The sequence below is a fragment of the Podarcis raffonei genome, chromosome 1 (assembly GCF_027172205.1).
Source record: "Podarcis raffonei isolate rPodRaf1 chromosome 1, rPodRaf1.pri, whole genome shotgun sequence".
NCBI lineage: Eukaryota > Metazoa > Chordata > Lepidosauria > Squamata > Lacertidae > Podarcis > Podarcis raffonei.
In genome coordinates, this window is record NC_070602.1 from 5629370 (window position 1) to 5653540 (window position 24171).

General features: G+C 46.8%; 1 protein-coding gene across 3 annotated transcripts in view; it reads left to right on the plus strand.

Annotated features, from left to right (window-relative positions):
• The window catches only part of SAMD4A (sterile alpha motif domain containing 4A), a 129576-nt gene that overhangs the window by 52573 nt on the left and 52832 nt on the right, over positions 1 to 24171 (plus strand). For all 3 annotated transcript variants that reach the window (XM_053388293.1, XM_053388373.1, XM_053388451.1), the window contains one exon: positions 21424 to 21945. In XM_053388293.1, coding sequence (XP_053244268.1) covers positions 21424 to 21945 — 522 coding nt within the window. The remainder of the gene's footprint in view (positions 1 to 21423; positions 21946 to 24171) is intronic.

Below are 24171 nucleotides of genomic sequence, written 5' to 3' on the forward strand. Positions count from 1 at the left end.
GACGAGGACTTTCGCTGCATTGCTTTTCACTGCCGCCGATCGAGAGGGACTGGTAGGTACACATTTGGCGCCTACCAGAATACATTGGGCGTCCCGCACCAATAGCACCCCCAGGCAAAGACGGCCCTGCGGTCGCCACAATGGAACATCTAGACACCATTTCCCCCCGGTGTGATTTTTTTGCTGCTGCTGCTTTCATTTAATTTCTACGCTGCTTTATACAGTCATACCCCGAGATAAATATGCTTCAGGTTGAGCGCTTTCAGGTTGCACTCCGCGACGACCCAGAAGTAACGGAGCACATTACTTCCAGGTTTCACCACTCACGCATGCACAGAGGGTCAAAAAGACGCGCGGAAGCGGCAAAACGTGATCTGTGCACGAGCAGACGCACTGTCGCGTCTTATGTTCTGTTCGGGATGCGAACGGGGCTCCGGAACGGACCCCGTTCGCATCCCGAGGTACCACTGTATTTTAAGGGGTGGGGGAATCTCAAAACAGTTTAAAATGCATGAAAACATCAAATAAAACAGACCAGAAGAAAACAGGTTCAGGCTTCAAGGAAAATATCTCAGATCCTTTTCTAAGTGACATTTTGCTTTCCCTATATTTATTCACCAACATAATTCATAGGGCTGCCCCATAGCAGAAGCCCTCTTAAGAAGCCACTGGGGTGTAGTGGTTAGAGAGCCGGACTAGTGACTGGGAGATCAGGGTTCGAATCCCTGAAGCTCTTGGGTGACCTTGGAGTCAGTCACAACCTCTTAGCCCACCTCACAGGGTCGTTGTAGATATTAACTGAGGAAAAGGTGGGAGATACTAAATAGGCTATTCTGCTTAAGAAAGCTGGAGAGGCCAGCCGTATGGAGACGTCTGTAGCCAACCTGGCCTCGGGAGATCTCCAAGTGGTCGCTCCAAACGCAAAATGCGCCTGGCGAATTTCTAACACTTGGTGTGAGTGTGTGCCTACTGTTGTTGTTGTTTAGTCGTTTAGTCTTGTCCGACTCTTCGTGACCCCATAGACCAGAGCACACCAGGCCCTCCTGTCTTCCACTGCCTCCCACAGTTTGGTCAAACTCATGTTCGTAGCTTGGAGAACACTGTCCCACCATCTTGTCCTCTGTTGTCCCCTTCTCCTTGTGCCCTCCATCTTTCCCAACATCAGGGTCTTTTCCAGGGAGTCTTCTCTTCTCATGAGGTGGCCAAAGTATTGGAGCCTCAGATTCAGGATCTGTCCTTCCAGTGAGCACTCAGGGCTGATTTCCTTCAGAATGGATCGGTTTGATCTTCTTGTAGTCCATAGGACTCTCAAGAGTCTCCTCCAGCACCATAATTCAAAAGCATCAATTCTTCAGCCATCAGCCTTCTTTATGGTCCAGCTCTTACTTCCATACATTGCTACTGGGAAAACCATAGCTTTAACTATACGGACCTTTGTTGGCAAGGTGATGTCTCTGCTTTTTAAGATGCTGTCTAGGTTTGTCATTGATTTTCTCCCAAGAAGCAGGCATCTTTTAATTTCGTGACTGCTGTCACCATCTGCAGTGATCATGGAGCCCAAGAAAGTAAAATCTCTCACTGCCTCCATTTCTTCCCCTTCTATTTGCCAGGAGGTGATGGGACCAGTGGCCATGATCTTCGTTTTTTTGATGTTGAGCTTCAGACCATATTTTGCACTCTCCTCTTTCACCCTCATTAAAAGGTTCTTTAATTCCTCCTCACTTTCTGCCATCAAGGTTGTGTCATCTGCATATCTGGGGTTGTTGATATTTCTTCCGGCAATCTTAATTCTGGCTAGGGATAGTACAAAAGGTCAAATTCGCATTCACTGCTTTGTCCACTTTGCCTCTGGCCCTGCTTGTCAGGGTCATGTGGCCCCTGGAATGTTGCCCGGAAGAGAATCTGGCCCTTGCCATTTCCACTCATATTGCATCTTGCCTTGCTCTCTGTCTTGCGCCGTCTCCCACCGGATGCAGAATTCCCAGCTCCCCTCCGTGTTTCCGTGGGTGAAAAACAAAGCAAAAAAAGCTCAACAGAACAAGATTAACTGGAGAGAGAGAGAGAGAGAGAGAGGAGTTTTCCTCCTCATAAGTGGTAAAACACACACACATACAAATCTTGCAAGAGAGAGGCTGGTAACCATTTAAAAACCCAAAGGCTGCTGCATTCCCTTCAGAGAACAGAGCCTTTGCAGAAAAGCAGTCGGCTCTTGCAAAGCAGAACATGTCAATAAGTGTAGCCATAAAACAGATTGTAGCTGCACACCCACTGATGGAAAATCATTCATTAATCACCTGAGAATAACTCATATTCCAAAAACAGCTGCCTTACGCAGGAGTCTCTAGATGCCCTCGTCAGATAGATGGCTCTGTAACGTTTGCCCGGGAATAAGGCGCAGAATAAAATAAAAGTCTTGCTACATCTTCTTAAGGGCAGTGTTTCTAAATTATACTGTATTTCTACCGGCTGCTTTTAAGTGGGGGCAGGGGAGAGGCATCTATTTCTTGGGAATATCACGCTGAGGCAGCAAAAGTCATGTTTTGTTCTTTTAGCCCCATGAACTGTGTGCCGCTGATTAACTCCAAAATTTGTCCAGCTAGCTAGCCATTATTCCTTCAGAAACGGGGGTTTTCCAGACCTACATCTATTGCTCTATTGCACAAGCAAATAACCATTCCCCCGAAACAGTGTTTCCTAAACTTGGGTCTCCAGCTGTTTTTGGACTACAACTCCCATCATCCCAAGCTAGCAGGACCGGTGGTTAGGGATGATGGGTATTGTAGTCCCAAAACAGCTGGAGACCCCTGTTCGGGAAACCCTGGGTTAGAGAAGGTGGGCTCCTTGCATTGCTTCTAGGTTTCGTGAAGGCATCTGATTGGCTGCTACACAATGATGGACAGCTGGACCTTTGGTCTGGTCCAACCAGGCTCCCTCATGTGACTGCAGGATTGTTGTGAATAATGAATTTTTTTATTTTTATTTTTCAAATAATATTATTTTCAGTAGATAAACATAGTAAAAGGAGAAAATATTAACAATAATAAAGACAAACAAAGAATAGGAGAAAAAAGATACATACAACGTATTACCACTTACCGTATTTTTTGCCCTATAGGACGCACTTTTTCCCCTCCAAAAATGAAGGGGAAATCTGTGTGCGTCCTATGGGGCGAATGCAGGCTTTCGCTGAAGCCTGGAGAGCGAGAGGGGTCGGTGCGCACCAACCCCTCTCGCTCTCCAGGCTTCAGGAAGCTATCCCCTCAGCCCGGCAAGCTCCGGAAGCGATGGTGAGGTTGCGCACAGCTTCGGGATCGCTCTGCGACCCGTTCTGGGGGCTGGGGATTGGGGAAGCTCGGGCTTCCCCCTCCCCAGCCGCGCGCCTGTTGGGGGGGAATAATTTTTTTCCCCTTTATTCCCCCCCCCCCAATCTAGGTGCGTCCTATGAGCCGGTGCGTCCTATAGGGCGAAAAATACGGTAATTAATTAAAATTAAGTACTATCCATCTTCATAAACATAGTATTTGACTTCCTCAAATCTCTTCCATCCGAATTTCTTAGTAATTCTATGTAGCAGTTTCCAATATCAAAGTTTCAAAAAACCATATCACAGGCCTGATCATATTACATAACTTTCCTTATCGTACATTTTCTTATTTATAAATTTAATTCCATTTTAATCCTAGGCCTAATTGTTTCTTTCAAGTGGTTACATATCTTTAATATTACAATATTTATTCAAATAGTCTTTAAATTTCTTCCAGTCTTCTCGGTGCTCCTCTTCTTTCTGGTTGCGGATTCTCCCGGATTGTTGTGAATAATGGGGCAAACCTCCCCCCTCCCCCCGTAAACTGCCCCTGATCTCCTTGTAGGAAACGAAGTGGATACCCTGTGGAGAAAAAGCAAATATACAGCCAAACATCCCTTTGCACCTCCTTTGAACTTGCCCATCCCACCCTCGACTTATATGCAGAGTATTTAAGTTAACTCAGAGGGGCAACTGTATTAGCCTGGGAATTGCAAAGGAGTCCTGGACGTTCCACGATGTGATTGGCAGCTTAGAGCTTCTGCATGCATCATGCGGCTATTTTTATATTCAACTCCTAACGCCTCGGGTTCAAAGAGTCACTGCCGGGTTTAGCCCGTCTGCTGCGCCGTTTTAGACGTCGTGCCAGGTGGCACCGCCGTGAAACGAAAAGCGACCGTTTGGTGGCGGAGGCAGTGCTGAGTCTCTCTTCTGAAATGGCAAATGGTGTGAAAAGGAAGGCTGTTAAAACTGCCAGAAGCAGGAGCTGCAGCTTCGAAAGCCAACTCAGACAGGGAGCTAAGATTTCACTGTCTGTCAACCTGCCATGTGTTCACAGAAGCATAGATGCACACCTAGCGGTGCTTAAGCGAGATAGTCGCATATGGTATCAGATGCATTATCAGTAGGTGAGAGGGGTACTCTTAGTATGTTTGGGGAAGATCCGAGCTAGGAACTAAGTTCAGTTTTTCTCACTTTCTCGTTTTCCCAAAATACAGGTGCCACATAATACACATACAGCGGTACCTCGGGTTAAATACTTAACTCGTTCCGGAGGTCCGTTCTTAATCTGAAACTGTTCTTAACCTGAAGCACTACTTTAGCTAATGGGGCCTCCGCTGCTGCTGCGCCACCGCTGCACGATTTCTGTTCTCATCCTGAAGCAAAGTTCTTAACCTGAAGCAATATTTCTGGATTTGCAGAGTCTGTATCCTGAAGCATCTGTAACCTGAAGCAACTGTAACCCGAGGTACCGCTGTAATATCTATTCCACACGTGCCTGGCTAACTCAGCTGGTTAGTACGTTTCCGAGCACAATTCAAAGTGTTGGTGCTGACCTTTAAAGCCCTAAACGGCCTCGGTCCTGTATACCTGAAGGAGCGTCTCCACCCCTATCATTCTGCCCGGACACTGTGGTCCAGCACCGAGGGTCTTCTGGTGGTTCCCTCGCTGCAAGAAGTGAGGTTGTAGGGAACCAGGCAGAGGGCCTTCTCGGTGGTGGCACCCGCCCTGTGGAACGCCCTCCCATCAGATGTGAGGGAAATAAGCAGCTATCTTATCTTTAAAAGACATCTGAAGGCAGCCCTGTTTAGGGAAGTTTTAAATATTTAATGCTGTATTGTTTTAAACACTCGATTGGGAGCCGCCCAGAGTGGCTGGGGAAACTCAGCCAGTTGGGCGGGGTATAAATAATATATTATTATTATTATTATTATTATTATTATTATTATTATTATTATTATTATAATATTTTGGGGGTGTGAACAAATTCCTATGCCTCACAAATAACCCAGAGATGCATTTTAAATAAAAGGACACATTCTACTCATGTAAAAACACGCTGATTCCCAGACCGTCCACAACCCGGATTTAGAAGGCAATTGGGCCGCATCTGGCCCACAGGCCTTAGGTTGCTTACCCCTGGACTAGATGATCTTCAGGGTCTCCCTTACAACTCTACAATTCTCTGATTCTATAAGAACACATATTAACGGCCAAGGGCTGCAAGAATTCATTTCCCCCAGAGTTTACTCTAGAAGAGTACTCCTGCAGGATGACCTTACTCATTTTGGGCGATTGCTATGCGAGCAACAGTTATAGCTCAGGCACTGTGCCTTGTGTAGGTCACCTGCGCTTTTTGACCCAGAGTTTTGAAAAGCTCTTTCCAGAAATCCAGGCCAGGTGACCTAAAAGCAGCTCAGATGCCAGCCTTCACTCATCTTCTTTGCATGTAAACTGTAGCTGCATTGTTGTTTACTCGTGTCCGACTCTTCGTGACCCCCTGGACCAGAGCACGCCAGGCACTCCTGTCTTCCACTGCCTCCCACAGTTTGGTCAGACTCATGCTGGTAGCTTCGAGAACACTGTCCCACCATCTCGTCCTCTGCCGTCCCCTTCTCCTTGTGCCCTCCATCTTTCCCAACATCAGGGTCTTTTCCAGGGAGTCTTCTCTTCTCATGAGGTGGCCAAAGTCTTGGAGCCTCAGCTTCAGGATCTGTCCTTCCAGTGAGCCCTCAGGGCTGATTTCCTTCAGAATGGATGTTTGTTCTTCTTGCAGTCCATGGGACTCTCAAGAGTCTCCTCCAGCACCATAATTCAAAAGCATCAATTCTTTGGCTATCAGCCTTCTTTATGGTCCAGCTCTCACTTCCATACATCACTCCTGGGAAAACCATAGCTTTAACTATATGGAACTATAGATGCATTAGAGCAGTTGTTCTCAACCTGTGGGTTCCCAGATGTTGTTTGTCTACAACTCCCATCATCCCTGAGCTCTGGCCTTGCTAGCTAGGGGTGATGGGAGTTGTAGTTCAACAACATCTGGGGACCCGCAGGTTGAGAAAGGCTGCATTAGAGGCTCGAAACCTACACTTGCCTTTGGATTGGTGGCTTTGTCAAGTTGCACCATCGCTTCACTCTGCTCTTTAAAACAGCCAGACCTCTGTTGTTTCTTGGAACTTGGCCTGCAATGCAGAGGGACCCTTGCCATCGCTTGTGCATGTGAGTGTTGTCCCTTCCCCTGCAGGTCCGGTAGTCTGAACACCCACTTTTTTAAATAAGAAAAGCACCGGATATAAACATTTGCATTCTCTGTTCATGCTTTGCCTTCTTAAAAAAGGAGTGTGAACACAATTTTAGGTCTTGCACATCTGCTCGAAGGATTGGAGAGGGAGGAGTCTCTTGACGGCGTTCCAGGCACTAGCCAATTGGTCTCATCCACAGATGGCTTTTCCTTCAGAGTTGCAGACCTGGTTTTGTCAGAGCTCATTCTAGAGGTGAAAAAGTACATTGGGATCAAATGTCACGAGGGACGCTCCACTCACACCCCGTCCGTCTCCACCCTACAGGGAGAACATTTATTTTGGCTTTTGAAAGCATCTCTTTCTGCTGGTGTGAATCAGCTACAGTCATGCGAAAGAGAGCATTTGCATCCAATGCCAGCTGAAGATTGGGGCTATTGTCACAAGCAGAGCCTTCAGACATTGTCAGGGCCGGATTTAGGTTTGATGAGGCCCTAAGCTACTGAAGGTAATGGGGCCCTTGATATGTCCAGCTGTCCTTTGTCAACAACAAATTGTCGCTGTTTTTTGTGTTGAATATATGCTATATGGTCATTTATGGACCTAATAGGTATCTTAAGCCATTTGCCCATGCAACCAGTCCATTCAGAATGTAAGGTAAAGGTAAAGGGACCCCTGACCATTAGGTCCAGTCGTGGCCGACTCTGGGGTTGCGACGCTCATCTCGCTTTATTGGCCGAGGGAGCCGGCGTACAGCTTCCAAGTCATGTGGCCAGCATGACTAAGCCGCTTCTGGCGAACCAGAGCAGCGCACAGAAACGCCGTTTACCTTCCCACCTATTTATCTACTTGCACTTTTGACGTGCTTTCGAACTGCTAGGTTGGCAGGAGCAGGGACTGAGCAACGGGAGCTCACCCCATCACGGGGATTCGAACCGCCGACCTTCTGATTGGCAAGTCCTAAGCTCTGTGGCTTAACCCACACGCCACACGCATCCCTATGCAGAATGTAGGCACCCTATATATAGAAAGGAGCAAACCAGTGATATTTTAGGGAGCAGGCTAGCAGGCCTTACATCATAGGAGCCTACACAACACAAAACACTTGCTGTATGTAGGTTTTATTTTATTTGCTTTTTATCTTATATTTTGGAAATGTACTTCCACGGTTATTCCTTTAAATTTTTTTGGTGCCCCCAATAGAGTGGGGACCTAAGCTATAGCTTGTTTTGCTTATACGTAAATACTGCTAACCACTATGCCACCAAGGGATCTCCACCAGAGCTGCCAGGTCAAGGCCCAAACCTTAGACCTTGGGGCAGCCCCTAGTGATGTTACAAGGCTGGGCCTTGGAGACGGAGGTTAATTGGGAAAGGGGAGGATGCAGTGCAGGAGGGCAGGGAACACACACTCCAGCACAATAGAGTGGGACCCTAATCTATAGCTTGTTTAGCGTATACGTAAATCCGGCACCGGACATTGTCATGATATTTGCCTACAGTAATTAAGATGCAAATGTTGCAATGGCCTATTGAATTGTTTGTTTTCTACTCTTAATAAACAGGGCTTTTGGTGGGCAAAATCTCTCTCTCTCTCTCTCTCTCTTGACTGCAGGGAAAGAATAAGCCCAGTCATTCAGTTCTCTTCCTCTGGAGCTGCAAATCTTGTTTGCAGCAGAACCAGTGGGGCAGCAGGGAAGGCATGGGGAGTTAATGCACTTGCTGTTCTAGCATGTGCTACTGATTCGTGGCTGTCTTGGAGTCTTGGAGCCTCAGCTTCAGGATCTGTCCTTCCAGTGAGCACTCAGGGCTGATTTCCTTCAGAATGGAGAGGTTTGATCTTCTTGCAGTCCATGGGACTCTCCAGAGTCTCCTCCAGCACCAGAATTCAAAAGCATCAATGGGATGCTTAGCTCTGCTCTAACCACAACGCCACACTGGCTCCCCACCTGAACAAGCAACCTGGAAACGCCAGCGCTGATCTCTGGCATGCTGCAAGCCCTTCATCCTTCTGCCGAGGAAGACTTCTGGCTCTTCAAAATGGGGCAGAGAGAGATGCAGCCCAGGGGAGAGGCCGAGAGGAAGCCTTGCTTCCGTGTTCCCTTCCAAGAGTCCATCTCTCTCTCTCTCTCTCTCTCTCTCTCTCTCCTTCCTTTCCTTTTTAAATTTCCAGTTGGCCATGGCGATCGCAGCCGGTGGCGTTCCATTTGGCTGGCCGCCTTTCCAGTCTGGCTCTTGCGCTGCAATGATTTCACCCTCTTCTCCCACCCCTCACCCCTTCCTTAAATGTGGAAGTCATCGTCGCTTTGCGTCATATGGCAGGGAATCCAGGCTCATTTTTATTGGCCTGCATGAGTCATTGTTGCTTGTCCAGCTTCCCTGTCACTCGCTTGGAATTTGTGTTTGATCGTTTCCACCTCTGCTCTGTTTCTTCTGGCTTTATTCTCTCTCTCCCCCCCACTTTTTCGTGTGTGTCAATGATGCTTCTTTGCTTTGCCCGTTTATCTCTTAGTGTGGTTTCTGTCCTTCTCCTCTTCTGGTCCCGAGAAAAAAACCGAGACCAAAGGCAAATCCAGGTTAGGGTTAGGGATGGGGAGAATCAAACTGTTTCCGGTCTGAGCCAGTTCCTTATGTGTTCATTCATAAATCTGTTGCCATGGCTGTAGGGGAATTGTAGTTCAAAACACCTGGAGGGTGCCAGCCTTGGCTGCAGGGGAGTTGTAGTTCAAAACGTCCGCAGGGAGCCAGCCGTGGCTGTATAAGAGTTATAGTTCAAAACATCTGGAGGATTCCAGCTTGCTGAAGGCTTGTATGTTTTGTCCCATTCCCACAAGTCGCTGTGATTTATTTACTTATTTTACAAACGGAAATTTGCTTTATATTTTTCACAGTCAAAAACCATTTTACGTACAGTGGTACCTCGGGTTAAGTACTTAATTCATTCTGGAGGTCCGTTCTTAACCTGAAACTGTTCTTAACCTGAAGCACCACTTTAGCTAATGGGGCCTCCTGCTGCCGCCACGCTGCCGGAGCGTGATTTCTGTTCTCATCCTGAAGCAAAGTTCTTAACCTGAAGCACTATTTCTGGGTTAGCGGAGTGTGTAACCTGAAGCGTATGTAACCTGAAGCGTATGTAACCCGAGGTACCACTGTATTTTACATACTCATATATATATAAGTACACTTTTTGGGTTTGAAAACTCTGGCGAAATTCAGCGTGAAGCAGAAGGCTCGCTGTGACCTGTGCATTAGCCCAAGAAAAGGGTAAATGAAGCCAGTTTGCTGAAAAATGTGGATAGAATGGAATCCTCAAATCTTCCTAATTAGGATTAAAAGTTTCACACACACACCATCAATTACATTTCCATCCTTTTAATTGGAGAGGCACTTTTATTGTTGGACCATCTTCACACAAACCCATATTTGAGGTGTGTGTGTGTTGGGGAGGGTATCCAGGAAGCTTTGACAGTCTCCCCGCCCCCAGGTGATACATTCAGGTGACAATGTTTTCATTCAGGTACAGATGCAGCCCCTCTGCCCAGGTTTTTTTTTGGGGGGGGTGAAATCTTTGGTGACACCTTATTTTAGCTTCTACGGCCTGTTTTATTTGTGATAGTTATTTATCTTGTAAGATGCTGTTCAGTTTATTTTGTTTTAAGTTTTTATCGGTGTTAATTGTGTGCCACTCTGGAAACCTCTGACGGACGAATGAATGATTTAACGGGAAGACGTATTAACTCCCCACAAGCAGATCAGGATGAATGCTGGACAATGTACATTGTTGTGCCCTGTGGAACTCACTCCCATCAGAGATAAATAACTATATAAGTTTTAGAAGACATCTGAAGGCAGCCCTGTTTAGGGAAGGTTTTTAATTATTGGTGGCTTACTATGTTTTTATATCTGTTCCAAGCTGCCCAGAGTGGGGCAACCCAATCAGATGGGCAGGGTGAAAATAATAAAATTAGCACCACCGTTAAATAGATCAGAACAAATGCTAAATATAAAGACCTGATGCAACCTAACCTCCGCATCCACTTTCTGCAAGCAAATCAGGGTGAATGCTCAGTAAACAGAGAAGCTCGAGGGTTAAAATACCCAATTCTGCCTGGAATCGGAACTAGACCAAATAAATAAATAGATCTGCAAAGCGAATTCTATCAGGACAGCTTTTCTCCCCCTAATTTGCTGGATGGACCTGAAATAACAGAGTGTATCTCCAGTCATTGCTAAATCATAAGAACATGAGAAAAGTCTCCTGGATCAGGCCATTGGTGCATCTAGTCTAGCAAACTGTTCTCACAGTGGCCACCCAGATGCTTCTATGGAAAACTCTGAAAGTTGACCACAGTGGTACCTTGGTTCTCAAACACCTTGGTACTCAAACAACTTGGAACCCAAACACTGCAAACCTGGAAGTAAGTGTTCCGGTTTGCGAACTTTTTTCGGAAGCCGATCGTGCTCCTTTTTGAGTGTTACGCTTCCGATTTGAGTGCCACACTTCCGTTTGAGTGTTACGCCGAGGTCTGTCTGTTTTTGGTTGTTGTTTTTTTGTATTTTTCTGGCTCTTTTTTGTTTTTGTGACTGTGTGGAACCCAGTTCAGCTGTTGATTGATTGATTGTGTGACTGCAGTACATTGTTTATTGCTTTCATTTTACAGATCAGTGGTCTCGTTAGATAGTAAAATTCCTGTTAAATTCCTGTTTTAGGGCAGGCATGTCCAAATCCGACCCGCCAGTCGGTTTAATCCGGCCCCTGTGGCAGTTTATTTCCTGGGGTAAAATCCTTTAAAAAGCTTAAAAACTTCAATCCTGAAAGAGGCTCAACAACTTTGGTTGACCCACACGGCCCTTCACTTCATCAAATCTGGCCCTCTTTGAAAAAAGTTTGGACACCACTGCTTTTAGGGGATATATTTAAAAGTCTGGAACGGATTAGTCCGTTTTGCATTACTTTCTATGGGAAAGCACGCCTTGGTTTTGGAACGCTTTGGTTTTGGAACGGACTTCCGGAACGGATTAAGTTTGAGAACCAAGGTACCACTGTATTGGGAAGCCATTGGTCCAGAGCGCCACCTGCAGCATAGACAAGCATGGGACAGAAAACTCTCGTTCTGCTTGGCAGGAACCGAGTGGAACCGTGTGCGCTCTAATTTTAGACCGGTGTTATTACAGGTCACAAGAGAGCCAGCTTGGAGCTCAAGCCGAGTGGCCGGTCACACGCGGAAGCTGCAAAAATAAAATTGGGGGAAGGGCGGGGGAGAGAGAGAAGACCAGCGGTCACATGACAGTGTCACATGAAGAGGAGGCTTGCGCAAGGAACAATCTGTTTTGTTTTCAGTTTGGTCGAGAGCACTAAAATAGTTTGTGCGCCCTACTTTGACAAAAAAGCGAAACCAATGCATTGCTTTAGTGTTTCCTTCCTTTCGGCACCTCACACCCCCCGGGTGTCAACTGCCAGCTGATTGTTGGTGCTAGTGTTCTTGTTGTTTAGTCGTTTAGTCATGTTCGACTCTTCGTGACCTCATGGACCAGAGCACGCCAGGCACTCCTGTCTTCCACTGCCTCCCGCAGTTTGGTCAGACTCATGCTGGTCGCTTCGAGAACACTGTCCCACCATCTCGTCCTCCGTCGTCCCCTTCTCCTTGTGCCCTCCATCTTTCCCAGCATCAGGGTCTTTTCCAGGGAGTCTTCTCTTCTCCTGAGGTGGCCAAAGTCTTGGAGCCTCAGCTTCAGGATCTGTCCTTCCATTAAGCACTCAGGGCTGATTTCCTTCAGAATGGATACGTTTGATCTTCTTGCAGTCCATGGGACTCTCAAGAGTCTCCTCCAGCACCATAATTCAAAAGCATTGATTCTTCTGCAATCAGCCTTCTTCATGGTCCAGCTCTCACTTCCATACATCACTACTGGGAAAACCATAGCTTTAACTATACGGACCTTTGTTGGCAAGGTGATGTCTCTGCTTTTTAAGATGCTGTCTAGGTTTGTCATTGCTTTTCTCCCAAGAATTCCTAATGCTATACTGCTGTTTTGGGAGCTTTCTCCTGCTGTAAAGTGTGCAAAGCCCCGCATTTTGAATCCAGGCAACCAGCCAATTCCTTCGTTATTTACCCCACACACATGCACACATGGGTCACAGGGATTCCTATTTTCCTCCCACAAAATCTGCTCATCATGGCTAGTATCTGCCAATCGCCCTTTCCTCCCTGACTGTGTGATGGTGATTACAGGCACAAGCCGATAAGAACCCTCTGCTGTTATCTGTTACCCCGTTCAGATTGAGCTGTGTCAAAAGTCTACAAGATTTTTCTTAGCTTCAGTATAAAAACTTCTCTGTGTGCCCTGGAAAGCAAGGATGGTGCCTTCGCATCCCCTCCACTAGCCCTGAGATGTTGCATAATCTACCCTCAGGTTAGGACGGCTAAAAAAGGCATCCTGGAGCGATGCTGCCAATTTATTTCTAGACGGACCATCGGTCTGACTCCCTCTTCAATCTTGTTGACTTCTCTTAACAGGATTTGAAGATGAGCAACCAAGATGGTTTAGTTTGCTGGGGCTATGTTTTCCAGAAAGTGTATGTGTGTTATTTTTCCTTTTTCTCCCTTAAACTGCCTCTTCTTCGACTTCCATCACCTTCCAGCCTTCCCCAACAGCGTGCCCTTCCAGATGTGTTGGGACCACACCTCTGAAACTGAAAACAAGAGCATAGTAAAACAGCAATTTTAAGGCCTGTCTGCGAACAAGCAGAGCTCTTAGATGCGCCTTGGTAACGGTGCGTAGGAATAAGACCTCATTTGCCGCTTCTGTGTTATTCTTGGATTCCTAGCACTGTGTTTTCCTCCTTCTTTTTTACCAAAATAATCCTCGTGGTCTTTAATTATACTCCTGGCTCCTTGTTATAAATTGCTGTCTTGTTTACAAATGGTAAAAAAAGAAGAAGAAATCACTGGGGGGGATTTCTGTGTGCGCGCTCATTGATTCTCCCACCTTCCACATTTCTTTGAGTTGCTCATTCACATTCTTACGAAAGCTAAAAGTCTATTGAGGGCAGCCTCCTTCCTGTGAAATTTCCAACTCTCAAAGCAGTGGTGGCGGCGTTTTGGTTATTTTGGAGCACCTGACTCGCAAGAGATCGTCGCACCGGTATGGGGTGTCTTTTGATCAGTGTTCCCCAAATGTTCCGTACCTGGAGCACATCCGCTTTCCTGGATTTTAGTTCTGCATTCAAAGAGAGAGGGAGCCTGATAATATTGCTGAGCCACTATGCAGAATTGGATAAATTAACTGGAAGGATTCGAAACATGCAGGATCAGAGATTCTTAGAAGACTGGAGTAAACATACGAACTATTTGAAAAGGAATAGAAATGAACAGATTACGCTAGTAGAACTGCAATAAGTTTTGTAAGGAGAATTATATGAAATATTACAAGAAAGACTATGAGGAGAATTATTAGTTGATGACAATTAAGAGTGGTAGATGTATTAAGAAATGCAGAATAAGTGATAAAAGACGGAAAATCATCAAAGGTGTTGACAGAAGTCTAAAACAATGTATAAGATAAGAAGTTATGTTATGTGATTGTTGGAAATGATATGTTAAAAAAACTAAAAAACTAATAAATTAAAATAAAAAAATAAATTAAAAACTAATTGTCAGCACTGCCCAAGGTCCCAGCTCACACAAGACCAACGCTGCTTCTTTCTCTAGTATAAAAGTCTTTATTGAAGTTCAGTTTCACTTCCAGACGCGCAGCACGCAACGCTACGTCTATGCCTTAGACCGTCGAAACTCCATCTGAATCTCCTCCCCCCTGACACCAGTTTAAGATTCTAGCCTTACTCCACCTCTTCCTCTGTTCCTTCCTTCTCTGGGTCCTCCTGCTAGTCGGAGTCTCAGCCCTCCTAGACTCCTCTGACGCTGAGTCCCCTGACTCTTCTCCCTCCCTCCTTCGGGCTTTAGGACCTGGCTCCGAATCCGGGTTTTCTGCTGTCCCGCGCTCCTCCGCATTTGAACTTGGCGCGCGCGCGCAGCCTCCCACTTTCCTTCTGACCGTTACACTTGTGTCACTGCTCCCTCTTTCGGGGAGGCTAGCTGGACCTGGCCGTCCCTCCGTTTCCCCACTTCCCGACGGGGGCGTGGTTACCCCTGACTCATCTTCTCTCCCCGCTGGAGGAGAGGCTGGTCCTGACTCATGTGACTCTTCCCCCCCACTGTGCTCTGGTGGGGAAACTGGTCCTGATCCTCCGCTGCTCCCTTGGGAGTCCCCTCTGGTCCCTTGTTTATGGAGCGTCCTCCCTGGGACCCCCCTTGCCCTTACCATAGGCGCCCCCTTCTGGGAATCTTCTGATTCGCTGGAGAAGCTCATGGAATCTCTCGGGTCACTGACATATTCCCCTACGCTCCCCTCTGATTCCTCTCCTCCGCTCTCTATTTGCTCTCTCCCCTGCTCTTCTGCTCCTGAGCCTCTGACACTAATAAATTAAATAATAATAATAATTTATATAGAGAGAGATAGATATAGATAGATAATATTGCTAAGCTACTCTTTCACACAGTGGTTCAACAATCAGTCCCAGTTCACCGGGAACTCTGAGAGTTACAGCTCTGTGACGGGAAACAGGGATGTCCTAACAGCTCTCTGCACCCTTAGCAAACTACAGCTCCCAGAATACCTTGGGGGAAAGAAGCCATGACTGTTTAAAGTGGTTTCATGTGTGGTATGAATGCGGCCTTAGTCAGGGAGCAAGCTGATGTTGTGACTTTATACTGTGGTTCCCTTGGTCAGGGGGCTTCAGCTTGTGTTTTGCACCTGAGTGTGAATGTGTCTGGTTGTGAACACACTCCTAGCCATGCTTACAGAAAACAACGATCAGCTTCTGCCATAACCTGCACCCAACCTGCCTATAAGTGATTTGTGTAGATCACTTAAGTTCTGGAATTTTGCTGACCATGTTGAGATGCTTAGACGTTAAAGCCAAAGGTGTCGATTATACACAGCTGACAGGAACTGCCTTTATATTGAGAGGAAATTTCTGCTGGGCTTCTACCAAAACTGCCAAAAGCACAATGACCAACCTGCTGCCGTTCAGGTTTATCACCTGCACCAAGCAAGGTCAAAGGTTAGGTGAGACAGGAGTTGGACTCCATCAGCATCTGCTGGGCACCTGGTTGGGAAAGATTACAATGAATGGTAAAGTTCAAGTTAGTATCAATGGACATTTGAGGCTTCTGAGATGCAGCTGATTGGTGGAGAGGAATTTCAGAAGTGCTGCCATTGGCCTGAAAGCCAAGATCTATCCCTGAGCCTTGACAAAGTGAGAGAAAGGTGTTGAGAAATGAGTGAATATATTACTGTAAGAGGTGCTTGGTGTGGATGATGTCTTTGTGTGACATCCAAGCCTGTCATTTTATATGCAGTTGAAGGAACTTCTGGAGTGGTCAAGGCAATTTCTTTAATGACCCTAGACCATGGATAGGCAAACTGAGGCCCGGGGGCCAGATTTGGCCCAATCGCCTTCTCAATCCTGCCCGCGGACGGTCTGGGAATCAGCATGTTTTTACATGAGTAGAATGTGTGCTTTTATTTAAAATATATCTATGGGTTATTTGTGGGGCATAGGAATTTGTTCATTCCCCCCCCCCAAAAAAAATATATAGTCCGGCCCCCCACAAGGTCTGAGGGACGGTAGACCAGCCCAAGGCTGCAAAAGTTTGCTGACCCCTGCCCAAGACAAACTTGTTAAGCATCCTTTTTACATGTTTAAAGGGTTGGTCAAGTACAGACATGTTGCCTTAGAAACAACTCAATAATACAGTGGTACCTCGGGTTAAGTACTTAATTCGTTCCGGAGGTCCGTACTTAACGTGAAACTGTTCTTAACCTGAAGCACCACTTTAGCTAATGGGGCCTCCTGCTGCTGCCACACTGCCGGAGCGTGATTTCTGTTCTTATCCTGAAGCAAAGTTCTTAACCTGAAGCACTATTTCTGGGTTAGTGGAGTGTGTAAACTGAAGCGTATGTAACCTGAAGCGTATGTAACCCGAGGTACCACTGTATTGCCTTCTGAAGGAGGCGGAAAGCCTCCCTCTCCCATAGCTGGCTGGATGCCACTCATCTTAGGGCAGTGATGGCGAACCTTTTAGAGACCGAGTGCCCAAACTGCAACCCAAAACCCACTTATTTATTGCAGAGTGCCAACGCAGCAATTTAACCTGAATACTGAGGTTTTAGCTTAGAAAAAACAACTCGTCCATTAAGATCTTCTGCCTTAAAAGAAAAACACAATAACAGGGCTTTCAACGACGCAAACAACTTTTTATTGAAAGGCAAAAGCTTGCATTTGGCATGCTTTTGAACAATTCATGTGATTTTTGCTGTTGTGCGCATGCTGATAATTTGTCTAACCTTGCTGAACTCAAGGCGGCTTACTCCCGAGTAGGAACAACAGACTGGCGGGAGGCTCTGGCGCATCAAAAGTCTGCACCTGCGCAGCCAGCCTTAGGTAAAGGTAAAGGGACCCCTGACCATTGGGTCCAGTCGTGGCCGACTCTGGGGTTGCGGCGCTCATCTCGCTTTATTGGCCGAGGGAGCCGGCGTGCAGCTTCCGGGTCATGTGGCCAGCATGACTAAGCCGCTTCTGGCGAACCAGAGCAGCGCACGGAAACGCCGTTTACCTTCCCGCCGGAGTGGTACCTATTGATCTACTTGCACTTTGACGTGCTTTTGAACTGCTAGGTTGGCAGGAGCAGGGACCGAGCAACGGGAGCTCACCCCGTCGCGGGGATTCAAATCGCCAACCTTCTGATTGGCAAGTCCTAGGCTCTGTGGTTTAACCCACAGCGCCACCCGCATCTCCTTGTATGTATAAATGTAAATACAACTGCATATCATAAAGGCACCACAGCCTCCAGTGATCTCACCCTATACTGAGACCAAGGTAGGCGCTGGCACCCCCAAGGTCTCTCGCAGCTGCTTCGAGATGAGGATGCAGGTAACATTGCATTTTGAAGTGTGCCTCCAGTTTCAATCTAGAAAGCACTATGCTCGAGTCTCAAAAATCAAGGAAGTCCTAAAGCAGTGTTTCTCAAAGTGACCAGTACCACCCCCTGGGGGGCAGTGGGATCACCTGGGGGGGTGCTAAGAGGCAAGGAGGCTCCAGGAAGAGGTGCAAAGGACTATTAGACCTTGAAAAGCTGGTACCACTGGATCATCAAGTTCATCAGTTTTGTTGAATTAATTAAACTACATAGCCTTGCCGTATTTTTAGCTCCATAAGACGCACCTGGTTTTTAGAGGGGGAATGCAAGAAAAAAAATTATTTAAAGGGAGCGCTGAGCAGAGCCTTTATGCATCCCAGGCTCTGCTCAGCTCCCCCTTTCACGAGCTGCGAGGAGCGTGTGTGCGGCGCTTGCGGGCTTTTCCCCGAGGAGGGAGAAGGACAGCCCATCACTGATGGGTTGCCCTTCTCCCTCCTCGGGGAAAAGCCCCCAAGAGCCTCACATACGCTCCACGTGGCTCTTTAAAGGGAGTGCGGCTCATGGGCGCTTTTCTGGGAGGTGGGGGAAAGGACAGAGTGCGGCTAAGCCAGAAGCTAGAACAGCGAGAGGGAGAGCTACGCAGCGACCCCTCTCGCTGTTCTGGCTTCTGGGATAGCTGCGCAGCCTGTATTCGCTCCATAAGACGCACACACATTTCCCCTTACTTTTTAGGAGGGAAAAAGTGTGTCTTATAGAGCGAAAAATACGGTAATTGGATTTTGAATAAGCACACCATTGCTGTTAATTGTGCTAATATCTTCCTGGGTGGACCGTGCAAACAGCTACAGTGGTATCTCAGGTTAAGTACTTAATTCGTTCCGGAGGTCTGTACTTAACCTGAAACTGTTCTTAACCTGAAGCACCACTTTAGCTAATGGGACCTCCTGCTGCCGCTGCACCGCCAGAGCACAATTTCTGTTCTCATCCTGACGCAAAGTTCTTAACCTGAAGCACTATTTCTGGGTTAGCGGAGTCTGTAACCTGAAGCGTGTGTAACCTGAAGCGTATGTAACCCGAGGTACCACTGTCTTTATGAATAATGCTTTTTGTAGGGGGGGTGGGCACTGGTGTGAGTTTACGGAACCAAGGGAGCGGTGCCCCGAAAGAAATTCAGGAACCACTGTCTGAAAGACTTCTTGAAGGCTCTGTGTGTTTGTGTGTGTTTTAGATCTGATTAGAAGCTACCCTGATCTGGCCAGTTGGATTTTCAGCTGGCGGTGTTTTGTGCCCAGGGGTGGGATACATTGTCAGCCAAGAAAGACGAGGAGAGAGCTCCTTGTATCTGGGGCATTCGTGTGATGCTGGAGGCGGTTGCATGACCGCCATAGGGCTGTGTGGGTTTGGGCGATTTAAGCACAAATGTGCCTCTGGACCAAGATGCTTGCCATTCTTTTTCTCCTACACATCTTTCCGCTTCCTTCCTTCCTTCTGCAGCAGCTCCTTGCCTTTCTGCCCCCACTTTTATCTGTGAACCTGCCATAACCCCCATGCAGAGACATTTGGCTCTCTGTCGGCTTTCCAAGTGGAATTTGCACAATGTTAGGAGAAGGGCAGCGATGGTGGGTGTAAACCTGGACAACCCAGAATGGCAACGAGAATTATGAATGGTTCTGGGGACGTGGGTGGCGCTGTGGGTTAAACCACAGAGCCTAGGGCTTGCCGATCAGGTCAGCGGTTCGAATCCCCGCGACGGGGTGAGCTCCCGTTGCTCGGTCCCTGCTCCTGCCAACCTAGCAGTTCAAAAGCACGTCAAAGTGCAAGTAGATAAATAGGTACCACTCCGGCGGGAAGATAAATAGCATTTCCATGTGCTGCTCTGGTTCGCCAGAAGTGGCTTAGTCATGCTGGCCACATGACCCGGAAGCTGTACGCCGGCTCCCTCGGCCAATAAAGCGAGATGAGTGCCGCAACCCCAGAGTCGGTCACGATTGGACCTAATGGTCAGGGATCCCTTTACCTTTACCTGGGGAAGTTGCACAGGAAGCCTTGCTTATGTCAGAATGGATTCACTTAATGATAAGGCGGATAGTAGGGGGAAGTAGGGGGAGGAGAGTGAGGTGGGGAAATATTGTTTAAAAAGGTATGGTCATAGGTATATCAGTGTATTCAAATCTGAATTGTCAAATTGTGTTATTATTGTCATTATGGTTTTTGTTGTATGTGTCTTTTGCAGTTGATGTTTGTATCGAAAAAATGATTAATTAAATAATAAATAAAAAATTGGATTTGCTTAAGTCACCAAAAGAGATCATCACTGCGTTAAACGCAAGCTTCCTGTTTCTACCTCAGATATTTTCTAAACAAAGTGAATAAGTTACACCAGTACAATCCTAAATATGTTTACTCAAGGCCCTCTGATTTCAGTGGGACTTAGTGCCTGTGTAAGTAAACATTGGATTGCAACCTTGCCCATTAAAACAGTGAATGACAGTAGGAAATTTTGCCTAGCAGAATTCAAAAAGAAGTTTGTCTGCCTTCTCCAGGCAAACCAAGTGTGATACTGTTTCATTGATTCTGTTTTGACTATTTATTTGTGCTTTCATCTTGAATCTTTATCTTGTGAACGGCCCTGAGATCTTTTGAAATAAGCAACTATTCTACTTTTAAAAGACATCTGAAGGCAGCCCTGTTTAGGGAAGTTTTTAATGTTTAATGCTGTATTGTGTTTTTAATATTCGATTGGGAGCCTCCCAGAATAATAATAATAATATTATTATTATTATTATTTTGATGACGGGTAGTAAATCTAATAAATAAATATGAATAAGCCACAGATAAATGCTTGGCTACAGTCACTGCTCTCTCTTCTCTGGAAATTCATGGTAAGATATATTTTGGGTTTGTGTTGCATGTGAACTGGGTCTGTGTGGAAAGTACTGCTATTCTTTGTTAATTCTGAATTTGTTATATCCACCATAAAAAAAACCCAAATATAAAATAATCAGGGTGTGTAACAGGTAAGTAGTTATTTTCATCTCCTGGTCCACAAATGATCAGTACAGGTCTGTGTGGATCAGTGACCCTCACATATCTTTTCTGACTGTATCTTGTGCCAGGGGCAAAAGTGCAGCTGACACAGGTGTGATTTCTTTATTTTATTCGTTATTCTTCTTTTACTTATTAATTTTGTATACTGTCCTATGCCCGTAGATCTCAGGGCAGTTCGCAACACAAAACTGCAATATAAAAAATGCAGAATACATAATAAAAACCAAAAACAATCCAATACAGTGGACGCTTGGGTTGCAAACGTGATCCGTGCGGGAAGCATGTTCGCAACCCGCAGCGCTGCATCTGCGCATGCGTAGGTCACAATTCGGCACTTCTGCACAAAGCATGATTCAGTGCTTCTGCGCATGCGCAAGTGCCCAAACCCAGAAGTAACCTGTTCTGGTACTTCCAAGTTCGGCGCAGTGCACAAACCGAAGCGTCTGTAACCCGAGGTATGACTGTAATCCCCCCTCCCCCAACACATTACTCTATTTATTAAAAATTTATGTCATCGATTAAATTTCTTTAATCTTCCTGATTGCAATAATAGGCTGAGAAAATCGGCGCATGTCGTCTTTTCCCCGCCTGGGCGTTCTGTGTGACTCAGAAGTCTGCACACTCCCAGCAGAGAGATCAAGTCACCTCTTTGGTTTGGTTTTGCACTCCCTTTTCTTCTTCCGCTTTCTGGGAGGAGGGAAAAAGAACTAGACTGCGTCGCTGCTTGTTCTGCGGGAATCGGCCTTGCAAAGCCGCCTCGGTGCGTCTGAATCTCCTTATTTTCTCACTCGGGCGGTTTGCTGATTTCACAACTCTCTTTCTCCTGCCCCTTTCCTTCCCTGGCGCAACAGGAATCATTAACCAGTGGCAGCAGGAATCAAAGGACAAGGTGATTTCGCTCCTGCTGACCCACCTGCCTCTGCTGAAGCCGGGGAACATCGAGGCGAAAGTGGAGTACATGAAGCTCCTTCCCAAGATCCTGGCTCACTCCATCGAACACAACCAGCACATAGAGGAGAGCAGGCAGCTCCTGTCTTACGCCCTGATCCACCCTGCCACGTCCCTGGAGGACAGGAGCGCCCTGGCCATGTGGCTGAACCACCTGGAGGACCGCACATCGCTGGGCACCTACGGGAGCCAGGGCAGAGGCCGGTCCGACTCGGTCGATTACGGGCCGTCGCACTACTATCACCAAAGACAGAACTCGGACGATAAGCTCAACGGGTGGCAGAGTTCGCGGGACTCTGGCATCTGCGTCAGCGCCTCCAGCTGGCAGGATAAGAACCTAGGCTGCGAGAACGGCCACCTCCCTCTCTATTCCTCCTCTTCCGTCCCCGCGACAATCAACACCATCGGAACGGGCACGGGCACAAGTAAGTCGCGGGGGGCGGTCTTGGGGGGCGTGCGGGAGGGCTCTTTCCTTTCCCCCCAGTAGCACCGCACTGAGCAAACTTGAACAAAACAGCGTATAACTCGAGGGGAAAGAAGCCGTGCCTAAATTAGGGTCTGGGCTGGTGGAGAACAGGGTCAGGTTCAGTTAGGCAGCCGGGTGAATGTCACAGCTACGCAGCCAATCAGAGCACGTGTTGCCTCTGTCAAGCATCCCTGGTTGCCAAGCAACCCCTCCACCACCATCCCTTGGCTAAGTGGGCTTACCTAGCGTTGTATTAACCCTTTAAGTTACAAACTGAATGATCCCTGCTGTGGCCCTTCCGGCAGGTTTGCATGTCCCGTCCCACTTCCTATTCCTAAATAAATATTGTTATTCGAAGGTTTTCAGAACGTGGCGACAGCCATGGTAACAGACATCCATTAGGGTTCCAAGTAAGGAAGGAGGGAGTGGAATTGTGTAGGTCTCCTGTGTTGCACCAAGTTGCTGCAAAGATCTAAGCGCAGCTGCGACTTCTCCAGGAGAAGCCTAGTTGAAATACGTGAGAATTGTCTGAGGACTCCAGGGTGCTCGTTCATTTCAGTGGGGATGCGGGTGGCGGTGTGGTCTAAACCACTGAGTCTCTGGGGCTTGCCGATCAGAAGGTCAGCAGTTCAAATCCCCCGTTGCTTTGGCCCAGCTCTTGTCAACCTAGCAGTTTGAAAGCATTCCAGTACAAGTAGATAAATAGGTACTGCGGTGGCGGGAAGGTAAACAACGTTTCCGTGTGCTCTGGTTTCCGTCACTGTGTCCCGTTATGCCAGAAGCGGTTTAGTCCTGCTGGCCACATGACCTGGAAAGCTGTCTGTGGACAAACGCCGGCTCCCTTGGCCTGAAAGCGAGATGAGCGCTGCACCCCATAGTCGCGTTTAACTGGACCTAACGGTCAGGGTTCCCTTTACCTTTACCTATAACACTTTAGAGTGTTCAGAGTGCTTCTTGCCATAGCTGTCAACGTTTCCCTTTTTTAAAGGGAAATTCCCTTATTCCGAATAGGATTCCTTCTCAAAAAAAGGGAAAAGTTGAAAGCTGTGCTTCTTGCCTATCAGAAAGTCGGCAGTTCGAATCCCCATGGTGGAGTGAGCTGCCGTTGCCCTGTCCCATCTCCTGCCAATGTAGCAGTTCGAAAGCACACCAGCGCAAGTAGATAAATAGGTACCACTGCGGCGGGAAGATAAACGGCCTTTCCGTGCGCTCTGGCTTCTGTCACTGTGTTCTGTTGCACCAGAAGCGGCTTAGTCCTGCTGGCCACATGACCCGGAAAGCAGTCTGTGGACAAACGCTGGCTCCCTCGGCCTGAAAAGCGAGATGAGCACCGCAACCCCATTGTCGCCTTTGACTTGACTTAACCGCCCTTTACCTTTACCTTTTACCTACCCAATGGTTAGGCATGGGAGCTGGTATTGGACAATAATCAGAGACCCACAGCTGCCCCACTCCTGATTTAAATTGGCACTGTTTGTGCTGCTTCCAGAGGAGTCGCCATGTCTGGCGACTGCAACAAAAACAAAGGAATATTGTAGCTTCACTAGTTCATTGCAGTGTATATTTCCAATCCAGTGGCTTTTTGTTTTGTTGTTTGCATGGCATAATCATAGAATCATAGAGTTGGAAGGGACCCGAGGGTCATCTAGTCCAAGCCCCTGCCATGCAGGAATCTCAGCCAAAGCATCCATGACAGATGTCCATCAAACCATACAATGAATGAATAAATTTCATAGAATCGTAGGATTTCTTTCCCCCCCAAATAATCTTTATTAGTTTTTCAGTTAGATACTCCACACACACATATTGTATTACATTTTACGTTTATACTTGCTCTTCAGAGCTGAACTTCCCTCCTTCCTTCTTCTGGTTCTTTTTATATCACATATAATTTTATCACATTATTTTCTTCCATTTTGTATATTGTTATTCATTTCCCATATTGGTCCCTAGTATATCCATAAACAAATAAGTCCTCATGTTTATACAATTCTTGTTGTCTGTCTGTATTCATTTACAACTACTTTTAGTTATATTAGTTTCCTTATACATTTTGCTTCTTATAATTTTCATTATCCATCACTTTTCTTAATCTTTCCCGCTATGAGGTTTATTTCCAATTCTACTGGTTTCACTATTCTTATCTTTCCAATATACGACATAAAATTTTCCCATTCTTTCTGAA